Genomic DNA, 19,736 nt, shown 5'->3' on the forward strand with positions numbered 1-19,736 from the left:
CTATGAGTCCTTTACAAGCTTCAAGGGCCAGGATATGGGTTTTAGACATGGAAAAATGATGTGATTTCTACAGCATGGAGTAGTGGATAGAGCATTGGCCTGGGAGCCAGAAAGTCATGGGCTCTAATCACAGCTCCACCACTTGTCTGCTGTGTGACCTTGGGCTAGTCACTTAGCTTTTCTGAGCTTCAAGTAACCCATCTGTAAAATGAGGATTGAGACTGTGAGCCCCACATGAAACAGGGACTGTGTGTTTCAGGGACAAACAGGGACGATTTGTTTGTCTCCCCCTCAATGCTTGATGTAGTATCTGGCACATAATAAGTACTTAACAAATACAATAATTATATTTACTATCATTATTTCACTTATGAATACTTCTGATCTCACCCCTTTTCTTCCCCACAGATTAGAATGCTGTGTGGACTAGAGAAGCAACATGGCTAAATGGAAAGGATCAGAGGCTCTTCTTAATTGCTTGCTGTGTGACCTTGGGGAAGTCACTTCACTTCTCTGTGCCTCAGGTATCTCATATGTAAAATGGGGATTCAATTTTTGTTCTCCCTCTTACTCCATGCTCCTCTTTCCCACATAGCTAGACCCTCCAGAAACTCTCCCAGGAAAGTGGAATTCTGTGTCCCTTGCTCCAAAGGGAATCAATTAATCTATCATATTTATCGAGTGCTTACGTATGTAGAAGACTGTACTAAGCACTTGGGAGTGTACAACAGAATTGTACAACAGAAGAATTGGTGGACACATTCCTGGCCCACAACAAGCTTACACTCTACAGGGAAGAAAGCGCTCTCTCTTTGCAGCACTGTGCATCTCCCAAAATGGCCCTCAGGAGCTGCTACCAAGATTCCTGAATCAATCAATCAGTCAATCAGTCACTTGTATTTATTGAGCTCTTACTGTGTGCAGAGCCCTGTATTAAGCACTTGGGAGAGTACAATACAACAGAGTTGGCAGACAAATTCCCTGCCCACAATGAGCTTATAGTCGAGGGGGATACAGACATTAATAGAAATGAATAAATTACTGAAATGTGCATAAGTGTGTGAGGCTGAGGGTGGGGTGAATAACAAGTGCTTAAAGGGTACAGATTCAAGTGATTGGGTGATGCAGAAGGGAGAGGGTGTTGGGGACAAGAGTTGGTCATCTGAAGCAACCATCACATACTTCATTATTGGGACACCTCCTTCCCTCTCCTCAGGGACAGGAACTTTATCTAATTCCCATCTGTGTATTATCTCCCATGTTTCACTGTAGTGCTCTGCACACAGTAAGTGCTTAATAAATATTATTAGTACTATTAAAAAAGGACTCAATCGGGTAAGACCTCTTGGAGGAGATGTACTTTTAATAACGCTTTGAGAACGGGAAAAATTATTGTCTGTTGACTATGAAGAGGGCGGGCCTTCCAGTCCAGAGGCAGGACATGAGCAAGGGGTTGGCGGTGAAATAGATGAGATTGAGATACAGTAAGCAAATTGACCTGAATGATGTCAACAGGGTCCTTGGTCACCTCAATGCACGCTCAACAACTGTTCATTAGTAATAATAATGATGGTTATTGTTAAGTGCTTACGATGTGCCAAGCACTGTTCTAATTACTGGGATAAATATGAGATAATCTGGTGTCCCACGTGGGGCTCACAATCTTAATCCCTATTTTACAGATGAGGTAAATGAGGCAAAGAGAATTGAAATGACTTGCCCAAGGTCACAGAGCAGACAAGTGGTGGAGTTGGGATTAGAACCCATGATTACTGACTCCCAAGCCCGTGCTCTGCCACTAAGCTACACTGCTTCTTACGTGGTATTTGCTAAATACTATGTGCCAAACACTGTACTAACCACTTGGATAGATGGTCCTTATCATCAGATCAGGCACAGTCTCTGTCCCTTAAATTCTTTAAATGATATTTGTTAAGTGCTTATTATGTTTCAAGCACTGTTCAAGGCGCTGGGGTAGATATAAGTCAATTAGGTTGGACATAGTCCCTGTACCTCATGGAGCTAATTTTCCCATTGTACACTCATTCTGGATCTACTCTCGTTTCAGAGTTGCCTACTGAGTGCTAGGGTAGATACAAGATAATCAGGTTGGACGGAGTCCGTGTCCCTTATGGAGCTCACAGATTTAATTTCCATTTTAGAGACGAGGAAGCTGAAGCTAAGTTAAGTGCCTTGCCCAATGTCAACTGCTTTTTAAATTTACTGGTCTTTGTTAAGCACTTACTGTGTGCTTGGCACTGTATTAAGCATTGGGGCAGAAACAAAATAATCAGATTGGACACTTTCCATGTCCCACATGGGACTCACAGTCTTAATCTCCATTTTAAGGTAAGGTAACTGAGGCACAGATTACGTTGTGGCTTGGCCTAGTGGAACAAGCATGGACCTAGGAGTCAGAGGATCTGCGTTCTAATCCTGGTTATTCCACTTACCTGTTGTGTGGCCTAGGACAAGTCCCTTCACTTCTCTGTGCCTCAATTCCCTCTTCAGGAAAATGAGCCCCATGCAGGACAGGGACTGTATCCAACCTAACTGACTTGTATCTATCCCAGAGCTTAGAACAGTGTTTTACACATAAGAGCTAAGCAAATACCTTAAACAAATTTGTTTTCCCTCCTACTTAGACTGTGAGCCCTATATGAGGACCTGCTTATCTTGTATCTACAACCGGTGCTTAGAACTGTGTTTAACATATAGTCAGAGTTTAACAAATTCCATAATTATTATTGAGGTGGAGCAGATCACCAGGAGGAAGACGTCCAGAGACACCAGAGCCTGGAGGGAGATGTGGAGTCCCTCCTGCATTCCGAGGAGCCAATGGATTCAGACCATTATTCTGAAGCTGAGCCATCTTCAATAACTGTGCAAAGATGCTGATATTTCTGTGCAGATGGCCCTGAATGGGTGTTAATTTTCCCCCATATAAGCCTCTCCAACGCCACCTTCATGTCCCTGTTCCTCAGGCTGTAGATAAGGGGGTTCAGGGTGGGGGGCACCACCATGTAGTACAAGGACACCAGCAGGTCTAGCATGGAGGCAAAATCAGATGGCGACTTGAAGTAGGAGAAAAATCCAAAGAAAAAAAGGATTATGATGGCAAGGTTGGGCAGACAGGTGGCAAAGGTTTTGGATCGACATTCTACAGTTGAAATCTTCAAGATGACAGTGAAGATGAAGATATAAGAAACGCCAGTGACTAGAAAGCACCAGAAGTCCAGAACAATACCCTTGATGATGGGCACAACCTCTCCGAAGGTTTCTTGAGAGCAGTATATGAGGGGCAATTGAGGAATGCCACAGAAGAACTGATGGATGTAATTGGACCCACAGAAGGAGGGAGAGAAGGTGCCGGCTGTATGTATCACCGTCGTCAGGCTCCTGAAGAGTCATGATGCAGGGGCCATCTTCCCACAGGCCCCTCAGTCCATGATGACATCATAGAACAGGAGGTGACAGATGGCCACATAGCAAAGGACATCGCTGTGAGGACGAACAGCAGTGCAGGTAAAGAGAAAAGCAAAAGGAAGACCAGAAAGAGGCAGTCTAAGAAAAAGATGGACTTTGTGTACTTCGTGTCAGTCAACAGGTTGATGATGGATTTGGGGATGGTCATCATCAATCATATTTATTGAGCGCTTACTGTGTGCAGAGCACTGTACTAAGCGCTTGGGAAGTACAAGTTGGCAACATATATAGACAGTCCCTACCCAACAGTGGGCTCACAGTCTAAAAGATGTAACTTTTAGATGGTGAGTAAGATGATGAAGAGATTAAGGATGGACAGGTTCCTGAGGAAGAAGTACATGAGGGTGTGGAGGCGCCATTCATGGGCTATGACGGCGATGATGAGGAGATTTCCCGCCAGGGCCACAAAGTAGAACAGGAGGAAAAGCACATAGTGGACCAGGCACATCTCCCAGACCTCTGAGAAACCCAGGAGGAGGAATTCCATCACCATCATGTGATTGCTCATTTCTTGGTGATCTGAATCTCTCGCTGTTGAGAAAGAAAAGCAGAAGTGTGGATCAACTCTTGAGCATCAAGTGTTCCTAGTGGCAGATTTATTTTTTGTGGTATTTGGTAGGCAATTGCTGCTCTAAACACTAGGGAATATACAAATTAATCAGGTCGGATAAAGTCCGTGTCCCACGTCGTGCTCACAGTCCAAGTAGGAGGAAGAACAGGTGTTGAACACCCATTTTACAGTTGAGGAAACTAAGGCACAGAAAAGTGAAGTTATTTGCCCAAGGTTACAAAGCAAACAAGTGGTTTAGCCAGGATTAGAACCCAGGTCCTCTGACTCCCAGGCCCAGGCTCTTTTCCATGCTCCCAGACCTCATTGCTTCTCAAAAGCTATTTAAAAGAAGTCTCTGAGCATCAAAGTTCTGTTCATCTTAAAACAGCTACAGTAGATGGAAGATATATGGAGAATGGACAATAGCAGAATATAAAAAGAGTTGTCAGGTGGAGAGTTAAAATTGAGAAACTGAGAACAGGGAGGGCAGAAGAAATGTTTTTAAGGACACGGCAAAACCAAGCTTCAGACTATATTGCATCCCAACTGAAAACTGGGTGTCTCCTACTGAAGATACAACAGAACAGAATCTTGCAATCAAGAAAGGAGCTGCTCCCTTCAAACCAAAACTTTGTAAGCCATGAGAGACAAGGAAGCAAATGAGATAACAGCAAAGTTACTGCAAGCACTAAACATGACAACACATTCAGGGAATGTCTTTTTCTGCATACAGCGTGGACTGTGGATTTTACATTGTCCTTTTCAGTTAAACAAGCACTCGTAGAGAAATTTTACCATCGTTGGTGCCTGCGTTCAAGGTGGTAACAAGCAGTGATAGAAGATAGTAGTAGTAGTAGCAGCAGTAATAATCATAATGATATTCGTTAAGCACTTACTATGTGCCAAGCTCTGTACTATACCCTAGGATAGATGCAAGATAATCAGTTCCCACGTGGAGTTCACAGTCCAAGTAGGAGAGAGAACAAGTATTGTATCCCCATTTTGCAGATGAGAGAACTGAAACACAGAGAAATTAAGTGACCTACCCAAAATAACCCAGAAGACTAGTGGCAGAACCAGGATTAGAAGCCAGATCCTCTCACTGCCAACCCCATGCTCTTTCCATGAGACCGCACTGTGTTTTCATAGTAGTAATTATCTTTATTCAGCTCTAATATTGGATCCCCCTCTCAGGATTATACCTGGAGAGTTTCCAATATTCTACAAGTCTCAGCTATAGGAGGGAGAGTCAAGCAGAGGCCTACCCATTACATTCCTAGTTTGGACAGTGGCTAGCGAGTGAAAGGCAATCTGCTACAAGTCAAAACTCATCTGTGCTGGGCTGCAGTGGCATGAGCGAGAGTCGAGGGTGGAGACTGAAGTTTACTGCATTACTGAAGACAGTGGTAAACCACTTCCATATTTTTTAAAAGAAAACTATATGAATACACTCATAGAACGATTGCAGATGGAGAATGGGGAGTTCTGGGAGAGATGTGTCTATGGAGTCTTTATGGGTCAGAGGCCACTCAACAGCATAAGACAGGAAAAGACAATCTTGACTCTGCCATTTTGCTGCATGACCTTGAGCAAGTCATTTAATTTCTCTGGGCCTCAGTTACCTCATCTGTAAAATAGGGATTAAGACTGCAATCCCCAAGTTTGACATGGACTGTGTCTAACCTGATTAGCTTCTATCTATGCCACCACTGAGTCCAGTGACTGACACATAGTAAGCACTTAAATACCATGAAAAAAAAAACTCACGTACTTGTAATACACATTGCTACTCGCAATTCACATTACTAAAGCAGTAAAGTTCAACAAAAGCAAATGATGTGTTCCCTGCCCACAAGCAACTTACAAATAGGGGAAGAGTCTAGTATTAACACTGATGTGAAACAGTGTTCTGGAGGCTACCTGCTTCTTGCCTATTAGTATCTTAAAGAAACCTTTAGAAAAGGGATACCAAATGCAGAGGTGCAATGCCAAAGCAGTGGAAGGAGAGGAAATGATTCCTTTTGGAGAGGAGGCAGAGGTAGGGGATGGACAGGTGCCTGAGGAAGAAGTACACTTGGGTGTGGAGGCATATCCTCGAGAATAGTCGAGAATGGTGATGAGGAGATTCCCCATCCGGGACGCCAGGTAGATCGGGAGGAACAGCGTGTCATGGACCGGCCGCAGCTCCCAGACCTCTGAGAACCCCAGGACCAGGAATTCCATCACTTTGGTGATGTTGGTTATCTCTTAGGGTGTGTGATTCACTAGCAGTTTTCGAGAGGAAGTAGGAAAGAAAGTGAACCAATACTAGTTATGTATTGTGTATGTATATGAGTTTTGTGTGGTACCAAAAATCAAATATTAAGACGTAAATCAAAGATAAAAGGTCCTGAAATGTGGTACATGATAGAAGCCACAGAGCATATGCCATCAACCAATCAATCAAGCAATCAAACTGAGTGCTTACTGTTTGCAGGTCACGTACTAAGCACTTGAGAAAGTACAGTACTTCAGAGCTGGTGGACATGTTCCCTTCCCCCAGTGAGTTTACAGTCTAGAGGAGAAACACATTAATATACACAAATAATTTGTAATATTTAATTTACATCTCTCAAGCAATCATTACAATATAACAAAGTTGGTAGAATTTGTCCCAGTCCACAATGAGCTTAGAGTTTAGTGAGGGAGAAAAACAATAGTATAAAACAATTACAGATATTGCTGTACGCCCTGTGGGGCTAACGTAGGGGTGAATAAAGGGAGAAAATCAAAGTGCAAGGGTGGCGTAGAAGAGAGTGTGTGGAAAGGACAGGAGGGCTTAGTTGGGGAAGACCTTTTGGAGAAGATGTAGTTTTAATAAGGCTTTGAAGTTGGGGAGAGTGATCGTCTGTCGGATATGAAGTGGATGGGCGTTCCAGGCCAGAGGCAGGATGTGGGTGAGAGATCAGCGATGAGATAGATGAGTAGGTTGGCACCAGTGGAGCAAATTCCATTCATTTATTCATTCAATTGTATTTATTGAGCCCTTACCTCGTGCAGAGCACTGTACCAAGTGCTTGGAAAGTACAGTTCAGCAATAAAGAGAGACAATCCCTGCCCACAGTAGGATTACAGTCTAAAAAGGGAGAGACAGACATCAAAACAATTAAACAGGCATCAATAAATAGGATCATTATAAATAAATAGAATTATAGATATGTACATATGTGCTCAAGTGTTGTGGGGTGGAGGGGTAGAGCAAAGAGAGCGAGTCGGGGTGATGGGAAGGGGAGGGGGAGTTGGAAAAAGGGGGCTTCGTCTAGGAAGGCCTCTTGGTGGACGTGAGCCTTCAGTAGGGCTTTGAAGGGGGGAAGTGTGATTGGTGGATTTGAGGAGGGAGGGCGTTCCAGGCCAGAGGTAGGACGTGGGACAGGGGTCGATGGCAGACAGGCAAGAACAAGGTACAGTGAGAAGGTTAGCACCAGACGAGCGGAATGTATGAGCTGGGACGTAGAAGGAGGGAAGGGAGGTGAGGTAGGAGTCGACAAGGTGATGGAGAGCTTTGAAGCCAATAGTGAGGAGTTTTTCCTTGATACGGAGGTTGATAGGCAACCACTGGAGATTTTTGAGGAGGGGGTTGACATGACCAGAACGTTTCTGTAGAAAGATAATCCGGGCAGCAGAGTGAAGTATACACTGAAGTGGGGAGAGACAGGAGGTTGGGAAGTCAGAAAGAAGGCTGATGCAGTAATCCAGTCAGGATAGGATGAGTGATTGTATTAACGCGGTAGCGGTTTGGAAGGAGAGGAAAGGGCAGAACTTGGCAATGTTGTGAAGATGAGACATACAGGCTTGATGACAGAATGGATATGTGGGGTGAATGAGAGTTTGAAGTCAAGGATTACACCAAGGCTGTGGACTTGTGAGACAGGAAGGAAGGTAGTGCCGTCCACAGTGACAGGAAAGTCAGGGAGAGGACAGGGTGTAGGAGGGAATATAAGGAGCTCTATGTTGGACATGTTGAGGTTTAGGTGGCAGAAGGACATCAAAGTAGAGGTGTCCTGAAGGCAGGAGCAGATGCGAGCCTGGAGGGAGGGAGAGAGAACAGGGGAGGAGATATAGATTTAGGCATCATCCATCTAGAGATGATTATCCATGTAGAGATGATAGTTGAAACCGTGGGAGCGAAAGAGTTCACCAGTGGAGTAAGTGTAGATGGAGAATAGAGGGGCACCAAGAGCTGACCCTTGAGGAACCCCTACAGTTAGAGGATAGGGGGGAGGAGGAGGAGCCAGCAAAGGAGAGAAAGAATGAACGGCCAGAGAGATAAGAACAGAACCCGGATAGGATGGGGTCAGTGAACCCACAATTGGATAACATGTTCGTTCATTCATTCATTCATTCATTCATTCATTCATTCATTCAATTGAATTTATTGGGCGCTTACTGTGTGCAGAGCACTGTACTAAGCTCTTGGGAAGTACAAGTTGACAACATATAGAGACGGTCCCTACCCAACAGCGGGCTCACAGTCTAGAATTGGGAGACAGACAACAAAACAACACATATTAACAAAGTAAAATAAATAGAATAGTAAATATGCACAAGTAAAATAAATAGAGTAATAAATCTGTACAAACATATATAGAGGTGTTGTGGGGAGGGGAAGAAGGTAGGGCGGGGGGGTGGGGGGGGAGGAGGTGCTCAGTATGTTGAGGAGTAGGGGATGGTCGACAGTGTCAAAGGCAACTGAGAGGTCGAGGAGGATTAGGATGGAGTAGCAGCCGTTGGATTTGGAAAGAAGGAGGTCATCGATGACCTTTGAGAGGGCGGTTTCAGTTGAGTAGAGGGAACGGAAGCCAGATTAGAGGGGGTTCAGGAGAAAGTTAAAGGAGAGGAATTCTAGGCAGTGTGTGTATACGACTCCCTCCAAGAGTTTTTAAAGAAGGATAGGAGGGAGATGGGGCAATAAATGGAGGGGACTGTGAGGTCAAGGGAGGGTTTTTCTTAGGATGGGGGAGACGTGGGAATGTTTGAAAGCAGAGTGGAAAAAGCCATAGAAGAGTGAGCAGTTAATGATAGAAGTTAAGGAGGGGAGGAGGGAAGTGGTGAGAGTTTTTATAAAGTGGAAAAGAATGGGGTCTGATGCGCATGTGGAGGGCGTGGCACTTGAGAAGAGGGAGGAGATCTCCTCTGAAGATACACAAGGAAGGATTGGAAAGTAGAAGAGCGGGTCGAGAGGAGTCGGGGGAAAAGGGGTGATTTTGGGGAGTTCAAACCAGATGGTGTTAATTTTCCTGATGACGTAGGTGGCCAGATCATTCGGGGTGAAGATGATTCAGTCCCCTTCCATTCTCCATCTACACCCATTCCCTTGGAGAACTCATTCTTTCCCACGGCTTCAACTACCATCTCTAGGCGGGTGATACCCAAATTTGCATTTCCTCCCCTGATCTCTCTCCCTCTCTCCAGGCTCGGTTCTCCTCCTGCCTTCAAGACATCTCTACTTGGATGTCCCCCTATCATTTCAAACGTAACGTGTCCAAAACAGAACTTCTTATCTTCCCATCCAAACCTTTACCTCTCCCATTCATTCATTCATTCAATCGTATTTATTGAGCGCTTACTGTGTGCAGAGCACTGTACTAAGCGCTTGGAAAGTACAAGTTGGCAACATATAGAGACGGTCCCTACCCAAAAGTGGGCTCACAGTCTAGAAGGGGGAGACAGAGAACAAAACAAAACATATTAACAAAATAAAATAAATAGAATAAATATGTACAAATAAAATAGAGCATATTTATAGTAGAGTAATAAATATGTACAAACATATATACATTTACACAGGTGTTGTGGGGAGGGGAAGGTGGTAAGGCGGGGGCATAGGGAGGGGGAAGAGGGGGAGAGGAAGGAGGGGGCTCAGTCTGGGAAGGCCTCCTGGAGGAGGTGAGCTCTCAGTAGGGCTTTGAAGGGAGGAAGAGAGATAGCTTGACGGATGTGCCGAGGGAGGGGATTCCAGGCCAGGGGGATGACGTGGGCGGGGGGTCGCCTGCAGGACAGGCGAGAACGAGGCACGGTGAGGAGATTAGCAGCAGAGGAGCGGAGGGTGCGGGCTGGGCCGTAGAAGGAGAGAAGGGAGGTGAGGTCCCAGACTTTCCCATCGCTGTTGATGGCACCACCATTCTTCCTGTCTCACAAGCCTGTACCCTTGATGCTAACCTTCACTCCACGCTCTCATTCAACATATCCAATCTGTCATCAAATCCTGTCAGTATTACTTTAACAACATTGCTAAAATCCGACCTTTCCTCTTCATCCAAACTCGTACAATCACTCATTCTAACCCTCCTAGATTACCGCATTAACTTACTTGTTGACCTCCCAACCTCTTTCCTCTCACCACTCCAGTCAATATTTCACTCCTCTGCCTGGATTATCATGCTACAGAAAAGTTCAGGACATCTCACACCCCTTCTCAAAAATCTCCAGTAATTGCCTATCCACCTCCACATCAAATGAAATCTCCTCAATATTGGCTTTAACGCTCTCCATCACCTTGCCCTCTCCTACCTCACCTCACTTCTCTCTGTCTACCATCCATTCATTCAATCGTATTTATTGAGCGCTTACTGTGTGCACAACACTGTACTAAGCGCTTGGGAAGTACACGTTGGCAACATATAGAGGTGGTCCCTACACAACAGCGGACTCACAGTCTAGAAGGGGGAGACAGACAACAAAATAAAACATATTAACAAAATAAAATAATTAGAATAAATATGTACAAATAACATAAATAAATAAATAGAGTAATAAATAAGTACAAACATATACATAAATACACAGGTGCTGTGGAGAGGGGAAGGAGGTAAGGAGAGGGGTATGGGGAGGGGGAGGAGGGGGAGCGGAAGTAGGGGGCTCAGTCTGGGAAGGCCTCCTGGAGGAGGTGAGCTCTCAGTAGGGCCTTGAAGGTAGGAAGAGAGCTAGCTTGGAGGATGTGGGGAGGGAAGGAATTCCAGGCAGGGGGAATACGTGGGCCGGGGGTCAACGGCGGGACAGGCGAGAACGAGGCACGGTGAGGAGATTAGTGGTAGAGGAGTGGACGGTGAGAGCTGGGCTGCTGAAGAAGAGAAGGGAGGTGAGGAGGAGGGGACGAGGTGATGGAGAGCCTTGAAGCCGAGGGTGAGAAGTTTTTGCCTGATGCGTAGGTTGATTGGTAGCCACTGGAGATTTTTGAGGAGGGGAGTAACATGCCCAGAGCATTTCTCGAAAAAGGCAATCCGGGCAGCGGCATGACGTATGGATTGAAGTGAGGAGAGACAGGACGATGGGAGATCGGAGAGGAGGCTGATACAGTAATCCAGACGGGATAGGATGAGAGATTCAACGAGCAGGGTAGCAGTTTGGATGGAGTGGAAAGGGCAGATCTTGGAAATGTTGCGGAGGTGAGACCGGCAAGTTTTGGTGACAGCTAGGATGTGAGGGGTGAACGAGAGAGCAGAGTCGAGGATGACACGAAGCTTGCGGGCTTGTGAGATGGGAAGGATGATAGTGCCGTCAACAGTGATGGGAAAGTCACGGAGAGGGCAGGGTTTGGAAGGGAAGACAAGGAGTTCAGTCTTGGACAAGTTGCGTTCTACGTGGCAGGCAGACATCCAGATGGAGATGTCCTGAAGGCAGGAGGAGATGCGAGCCTGGAGGGAGGGAGAGAGAGCAGGACCAGAGATGTAAATTTGGGTGTCATCAGTGTAGAGATGATAGTTGATGCCGTGGGAGCGAATGAGGTCACAAAGGGAGTGAGTGTAGGTCTAGAACAGAAGGGGCCCAAGAACTGAACCTTGAGGAACCCGTACAGTAAGGTGATGGGAGGGGGAGGAGGAGCCTGCAAAAGAGACTTTGAATGAACGGCCGGAGAGATAAGAGGAGAACCAGGAGAGGATGGAGACCGTGAAGCCAATGTTGGATAGCGTGTTGAGGAGAAGGGGGTGGTCCAGTGTTGAAGGCAACTGAGAGGTCGAGGAGGATTAGGATAGAATAGGGGCCGTTGGATTTGGCAAGCAGGAGGTCATTGGAAACCTTTGAGAGGGCAGTTTCCGTGGAATGTAGGGGACAGAAGCCAGATTGGAGGGGGTCAAAGAGAGAGTTGGCGTTGAGGAATTCGAGGCAGCGCGTGTAGACGACTCGTTCAAGGAGTTTGGAAAGGAATGGTAGGAGGGAGATAGGGCGATAACTAGAAGGGGAGGTGGGGTCAAGAGAGGGGTTTTTTAAGATAGGAGAGACCTGGGCATGTTTGAAGGCCAAGGGGAAGGAACCAGTGGAGAGTGAGCGGTTGAAGATGGAAGTTAAGGAGGCGAGAAGGGACTGAGGGAGAGATTTCATAAGATGAGAGGGAATGGGATCAGAAGCACAGGTGGCCGGAGTAGCTCTTGAGAGGAGGGAGGAGAGCTCCTCTGAGGGTACTGCTGGGAAGGATGGGAGAGTAGCGGAGAGCGTTGAAAGCCGAGGGGCTGGAAAGGTGGGGGTGACTTTGGGGTGCTCAGACCTGATGGATTTAACTTTATTAATGAAGTAGGAGGCCAGATCGTTGGGGGTGAGGGAAGTAGGAGGGGGAAGAACCGGGGGCCTGAGAAGGGAGTTGAATGTACGGAAGAGCTGACGGGGATAATGGGCATGGGTGTCAATAAGGGAGGAGAAATAGTTTTATCTGGCAGAGGAGAGGGCTGAGTTAAAGCAGGAAAGGATAAACGTGAAGTGAACGAGGTTGACATGGTGTTTAGACTTTCGCCAGCAGCGTTCAGCAGCTCGAGCATAAGAGCGAAGGAGGTGGACAGTGGCAGTGATCCAGGGCTATGGGTTAGTGGTACGAAAGCAGCGAAGGGAAAGGGGAGCGAGAGAGTCTAGCAGAGTAGAAAGGGTAGAATTGAGAGTAGTAATCTGATCATCAAGATTGGGTAGAGAGGAAAGGGAGGCGAGGTGGGATGTGAGGCCCTGAGAAAGATGGTCAAGAGAGCGGAGATCTCTGTGAGGGAGTAATATGGATTTACAGATGAAAGGAGTGTGAGTGAGGAGGCAGGTGCTAAGATTATGATCAGAGAGAGGGATTTCAGAGTTGGTGAGGGTGGACACAGTGAAGCGGTAGGAGATGATGAAGTCGAGGGTGTGACCAAGTTGGTGAGTGGGCGAGGTGGGGTGGAGCAAGAGGTTGGCAGCGTCCAGGAGAGATAGAAGGCGGGCGGCAGAGGAGTCACCAGGGATATCCATGTGAATGTTGAAGCCTACGAGGATCAGATTGGGTATGGAAAAGGAGAGAAGGAAGGTACGGAAGGGGTCAAAATCGTTAAAGAAGTTGGAGGTGGGGCCAGTGGTGCGGTAGATGACGGCTACAACAATCTGTAGGGGGTGGTATAGGGGAATAATGCTGGCTTCAAAGGAAGGGAAGGAAAGGGAAGGGGTAGGAGGGATAGTGTGAAAGCGACATTGGGAGGCAAGAAGGAAACCAACACCTCCTCCTTTTCCGGTGAGTCTGCGGGAGTGGGAGAAGAAGAGGCCTCCACTGGAGAGAGCAGCAGAAGAGATCGTGTCGTCCGGAGTCAACCATGTTTCAGTTAAGGCGAGGAAGAGTAGAGACCTAGAAAGGAATAGGTCCAGGATGAAAGGGAGTTTACTGATAACAGAGCGGGGGTTCCAGAGGCCACACTTGGCAGCAGCTGTGGAGGGAGAGGAGGGAGGGGGAAAGGTGCGAGGGGTGGGGAGGGTTTGGATTGGGATGAGTTGGCGGGGGCCTAGGCGGGGAGAGTGGGAAGAGAGGTGGCGATGGGAAAGGAGAACTGGGATGAGGTGGGGGCGGGGAGAAGGGGAGGGAGAGTGCTGGGAGGGAGGAGCTGAGGATTGGCACTGGTACAGAGGGATCCTGGGTAGGGGGTGAGGGGGAGAGGTGGTGTGGGGGAGAGGGAGGGAAAAAGCTGGGTGGGAGAGGGGAAGGGGAAGGTGAGGAATCGGAATGGCAGTTGGGGTCAAGGGAATTGATAGTTCATGGTGAGGTCAACAGGGCAAATGACAGCACAGCGGGAGGTTAACAATTGAGATGCAGAAGCAATAAAACAGTAGCAATGATATAAGTAGGCGATGGCATCACAGAGAGTAGCTAACAATTAACATGCTATGGAAATAATAAAATAGGCAGATAATGATGTCACAGAGAGTAGATACAAACTATTATGTGCTGGAGTCGGGTGGACCTTTTAAGGGGGAATAAGGAGCCGAGATACCAGAGATACCAGCAGAGCACCCAGCCTGCTCACTTTGTTCCTCTGGTGCTAACCTTCTCACTGTGTCTCATTCTTGCCTGTCTCACCACCGACCCCTGGCCCACATCCTACCTCTGGCCTGGAATGCTCTCCCTTCTCAAATCCGACAATTACTCTCCCCACCTTTAAAGCCCCACTGAGGGCGCACCCTGACTTGCTCTCTTTGCTCTTCCGCCCTTTCTTAGCCCCACAGCACTTATGTATATATCTGTAATTTTGTTTATTTATACTGATTTCTATTTATTTGTACTGATGTCCGTCTCCCCCCATCCCAAACTGTGAGGTTGCTGTAAGCATGGATTTTCCTCTTTATTTCTTCAGTGTACTTTCCCAAGAAGTAAATACAGTGCACTGCACACAATAAGCACTCAAAAAATATGATCGAATTACTGAACGAATCTTGAGTCTACCCCAATCCATAAATGGTATTCATTATTAATAACACTAATTGTGGCATTTGTTCAGCGTTTACTTTGTACCAAGCACTGTATAGAGCGCTGGGGTAGATATAAAATAATCAGGTCCTACTTGGGACTCACAGTCTAAGAAGGAGGGAGAACAGGTATTGTATCTCCAATTTTTAGATGAGAGACCTGAGGCACTGAGAAATTCAGTGACTTGTTCAAGGTACCACCACAGACAAATGGCGGAGATGGAATTAGAACCCAGGCCCTCTGCCTATAATAATGATTTATTGAGCACTTACTAAGTGAAGAGCACTGTACTAAGCACTTGGGAGAGTAAACACAACAGAGCTGGTAGACACCTTCCCAGGTCACAGGGAGCTCACAGACTAGCAGGGAGACATATATTAATCAATCATTCAATCAATGTTACTTATAGAGCACCTGGTTTGGGCAGAACACTGTACTAAGCGCTTGGAAGAGTCCAGTACAACAGACTGGGCAGATGGGTTCCCTGCTGAAGATGGGCTTTCAGTCTAGGGGGAACAGGTTGGATAGAAGGCTTAGTGAAAGACTCACCTGAATGCATCCAGCACCAAGCTATCATCGGCTTCAACTGCTCTGGTTGCCAGCTCTCTTCCCACTATGGGAAATGATCAAGGGTTCAAGGGGGAACATCCCTCTCTACATCAGCACCAAGCTCTCCTATCTCCAGGAGAGAACAATAGGGAGGAAGGAAAGCCCTGTTTTTCATAGTCACCATTCCAACAACTGCCGATGGCGGGCTTATTCATTCATTCATTCAATCAATTGCATTTATTGTATTTACTGTTAGCCCCTGTAAAAGGGGCCAGAGACATATTGGCTATTAATGCCGTGAGGCGATTCCTGTATTGTGCACACAGAGGCAGGTGAATTGTATCAGAAGGAAACGGGGTCGACAGTGTGCACTGCTGCCTTGGTTCCTATGGCTACAGAAGTTGTATAGCTCGGAGGTTATTGGAGAAGGATCAGCCAGGAATTGGGGTGGCAGGAAGAAATCCCAAGGAGCCCAGCTGCCATGGAAATGAGAAATGGAGTGGGCTAGGTCAAAACCACTTCGAAAGGAGAATCACGGGTAATGATACAAGTAGCATTAAGGGAGTTATGTCTTCCTTCAGTGCCAGAAATTCATTTATTCATTCATTTATTCAATCGTATTTATTGAGCGCTTACTATGTGCAGAGAGCGCTGTACTAAGCACTTAGGAAGTTCAAGTCGGCAACATATAGAGACGGTCCCTACCCAACAACGGGCTCACAGTCTAGAAGGGGGAGACCGACAACAAAGCAAAATGAGTAGACAGGTGTCAAACTCGTAATAATAAATAGAATTATAGCTATATGCACATCATTAACAAAATAGAGTAGTAAATATGTACAAGTAAAATAGAGTAATATTTTTTTATAAACATATACAAGTGCTGTGGGGAGGGGAAGGAGGTAGGGCCAGGGGAGAAGGGGAGGAGGAGAGGAAAAAGGGAGCTTAGTCTGGGAAGGCCTCTTGGAGAAGGTGAGTTCTCAGTAGGGCTTTGAAGGGAAGGAGGGAACTAGCTTGGCGGATGTTTGGAGGGAGGGCATTCCATGCCAGGGGAAGGACGTGGGCCAGGGGTCGACGGCAGGACAGGAAAGAACGAGGCACAGTGAGGAGGTTAGCGGCAGAGGAGAGGAGGGTGCAGGAAGGAGGAGAAGAAGAAGAAGAAGAAGAAGAAGAAGAAGAAGAAGACTCCTTGAACAAGTCTTCTACATGCGCTTCCTAGAATTCCTCAACACCAACTCTCTTCTCGACCCCCTCCAATCTGGCTTCCGTCCCCTACATTCCACGGAAAGTGCCCTCCCAAAGGTAACCAATGACCTCTTGCTTGCCAAATCCAACGGTTCATACTCTATCCCTATCGACCTCGACCTTTCAGCTGCCTTTGGCACTGTGGGCCACCCCCTTCTCCTCAACACGCTATCCAACTGTGGCTTCACAGACTCCGCCCTCTCCTGGTTCTCCTCATCTCTCCGGTCGTTCATTTTCAGTCTCATTTGCAGACTCCTCCTCCCCATCCCATCCCCTTTCTGTAGGGGTTCCTCAAAGTTCAGCTCTTGGTGCCCTTCTGTTCTCGATCTACATTCACTCCCTTGGTGACCTCATTCGCTCTCACGACTTCAATTATAATCTCTACGCTGATGACACCCAAATCTACATCTCTGCCCCTGCTCTCTCTCCCTCCCTCCAGGCTCGCATCTCCTCCGGCCTTCAGGACATCTCCATCTGGATGTCTGCCCACCACCTAAAACTCAACATGTCCAAGACTGAACTCCTTGTCTTCCTTCCCAAACCCTGCCCTCTCCCTGACTTTCCCATCACTGTTGATGGCACTACCATCCTTCCCGTCTCACAAGCCCGCAGCCCTGTTATCATCCTCGACTCTGCTCTCTCGTTTACCCCTTACATCCAAGCTGTCACCAAAACCTGCCTTTCTCAACTCCACAACATTGCCAAGATCCGCCCTTTCCTCTCCACCCAAACCGCTACCCTGCTCGTTCAAGCTCTAATCCTATCCCGTCTGGACTACTGTATCAGCCTCCTCTCTGATCTCCCATCGTCCTGTCTCTCCCCACATCAATCCATACTTCACGCCGCTGCCCAGATTACCTTTGTCCAGAAACGTTCTGGAAATGTTACTCCCCTCCTCAAAAATCTCCAGTGGCTACCAATCAACCTACGCATCAGGCAGAAATTCCTCACCCTCGGCTTCAAGGGTCTCCATCACCTTGCCCCCTCCTACCTCAACTCCCTCCTCTCCTTCTACAGCCCAGCCCACATCATCCACTCCTCTGCCGCTAATCTCCTCACCGTGCGTCGTCCTCGCCTGTTCCGCCGTCGACCCCCGGCCCGCATCATCCCCCTGGCCTGGAATGCCCTCCTTCCCCACATCCGCCAAGCTATCTCTCTTCCTCCCTTCAAGGGACTACTGTGAGCTCACCTCCTCCAGGAGGCCTTCCCAGACTGAGCCCCCTACTTCCGCTCCCCCTCCTCTCCCTCCCCATGCCCCTCTTCTTACCTCCTTCCCCTCCCCACAGCACCTGTATATTTATGTATATGTTTGTACTTATTTATTACTCTATTGATTTATTTATTTTATTTGTACATATTTATTCTAATTATTTTATTTTGTTAATATGTTTTATTTTGTTGTCTGTCTCCCCCTTCTAGACTGTGAGCCCGCTGTTGTGTAGGGACCATCTCTATATGTTGCTAACTTGTACTTCCCAAGGGCTTAGTACAGTGCTCTGCACACAGTAAGCGCTCAGTAAATACGATTGATTGATTGATTGAAAGTAGAGGAGGAGGAGGAGGAAGAAGAAGAGGAGAAAGTAGAAAAACATTTGTTAAGCACTTACTGCGTGCCACTGTACTAAGAGCTGGGGTAGCTATGTCATTTTGGACACAGTCCCTGTTCAGGAGGGGCTGACAGTCTAAGTAGGGGAAAGAACAGATACTGAATCCCCATTTTGCTGATGAGGGAACTGAGACAAAGAGAAGCAAAGTGACTTGCCTAAGATCACACATCAGACAATTGGCTGAGCAGGGATTTTGTTTATGACAAATTTTCTCATTGTATCCTCAAAATATCCCTCTGAAATAGGAAGAAGTAGGAAATATTATCCACACAGAGGTTAGGGTACTTCAATCAGTCAATCGTTTATTGAGCGCTTACTTTGTACAAGGCACTACAGTAAGCACTTGGGAGGGTATAACATAACAGAGTTCCCTGCCCACAAGATTAAGTATTTAATCCCCATTTTGCAGATAAGAAAACTACGGCATAGAGTCCTCAAGTGACTTGCCCAAGGTCACACAGCAGGCAAGTGGTGTAGTTGGGATTAAAACCCAGGTCTCCTGACTCCCAGGCCTGTGTACTTTGCTGACAGTGACCCATACATTCGCTCTTGGTAGGCTTGCCTGCCATTTGACATCAAATAACATTCATCATTTGTCCTGTTGAAAGTGCACAAGAAGTTGGTCTCTCTTTTTGCAGTGAATCTAGGATTCACAACCTTATAGGAGAAGAAGTAAGGCTTAGAGGGAAGAGCACAGGTCTTGGAGTCAGCTCATTATGTTCAGGGAATGTGTCTGCTAATTCTGTTGTATTGTACTCTTAAAGAGCTTAGAGCAGTGCTCTGCACATAGTACTTGTTCAATAAATACAATTGACTGATAGTGCAGGCTCTGCCACTTGTCTGCTGTGTGACCTTGAGCAAGTCCCCTAACTTCTCTACCCCTCAGCTCCCTCATTTGTAAAATGGAGATTAAATCCTCCTCATTCCCGTTTAGGCTGTGAGCCCCATCTGGGATAGGGATTTTGTCCAACCTGATGAGCTTGTATCTATCCCAGGACTTAGTAGACTGCCCGGCAGTCAGTAAGTACTTAACAAATACCATTTAAAAAAGATTGGACACCCACAAAAATCTTGTACAGGCTGTGTTCTCCTCCCAAGTGGGCTTCTGGGATCAATCAATCAATCCATTGAACTTATTGAGCGCTTACTGTGTGCAGAGCACTGTATTAAGCGCTTGGGAAGTACAAGTTGGCAACATATAGAGACAGTCCCTACCCAACAGTGGGCTCACAGTCTAGAAGGGGGAGACATAGAACAAAACCAAACATATTAACAAAATAAAATAAATAGAATAGAAATGTACAAGCAAAATAAATAAATAAATAGAGTAATAAATATGTACAAACATATATACATATATACAAGTGCTGTGGGGAAGGGAAGGAGGTAGGACGGGGGGATGGAGAGGGGGACGAGGGGGAGAGGAAGGAAGGGGCTCAGTCTGGGAAGCCCTTCTGGAGGAGATGAGCTCTCAGTAGGGCCTTGAAGGGAGGAAGAGAGCTAGCATGGCGGATGGGCAGAGGGAGGGCATTCCAGGTCCGGGGGATGACGTGGGCCGGGGGTCGATGGCGGGACAGGC

General features: G+C 46.9%; 1 protein-coding gene and 1 non-coding gene across 2 annotated transcripts in view; one reads left to right on the top strand and one right to left on the bottom strand.

Annotated features, from left to right (window-relative positions):
- Positions 1–19,736, bottom strand: part of LOC119922476 (olfactory receptor 14A16-like) — a 22,023-nt gene continuing 2,287 nt past the window's right edge. Inside the window, exons 2-7 of the mRNA XM_038742280.1 lie at positions 15,306–15,369; positions 6,109–6,282; positions 3,825–4,017; positions 3,018–3,399; positions 2,767–2,820; positions 1–18 (exon numbers count right to left, since the gene is read on the bottom strand). Of these exons, the coding sequence (XP_038598208.1) occupies positions 1–18; positions 2,767–2,820; positions 3,018–3,399; positions 3,825–4,017; positions 6,109–6,282; positions 15,306–15,369 (885 nt within the window). The remainder of the gene's footprint in view (positions 19–2,766; positions 2,821–3,017; positions 3,400–3,824; positions 4,018–6,108; positions 6,283–15,305; positions 15,370–19,736) is intronic.
- LOC119922486 lies at positions 5,221–5,358 on the top strand. Its single transcript, XR_005448651.1, has one exon. It is a non-coding gene; the product is annotated as a small nucleolar RNA SNORA7 (small nucleolar RNA).

Source organism: Tachyglossus aculeatus, unplaced genomic scaffold (assembly GCF_015852505.1).
Source record: "Tachyglossus aculeatus isolate mTacAcu1 unplaced genomic scaffold, mTacAcu1.pri scaffold_102_arrow_ctg1, whole genome shotgun sequence".
Taxonomy (NCBI): domain Eukaryota; kingdom Metazoa; phylum Chordata; class Mammalia; order Monotremata; family Tachyglossidae; genus Tachyglossus; species Tachyglossus aculeatus.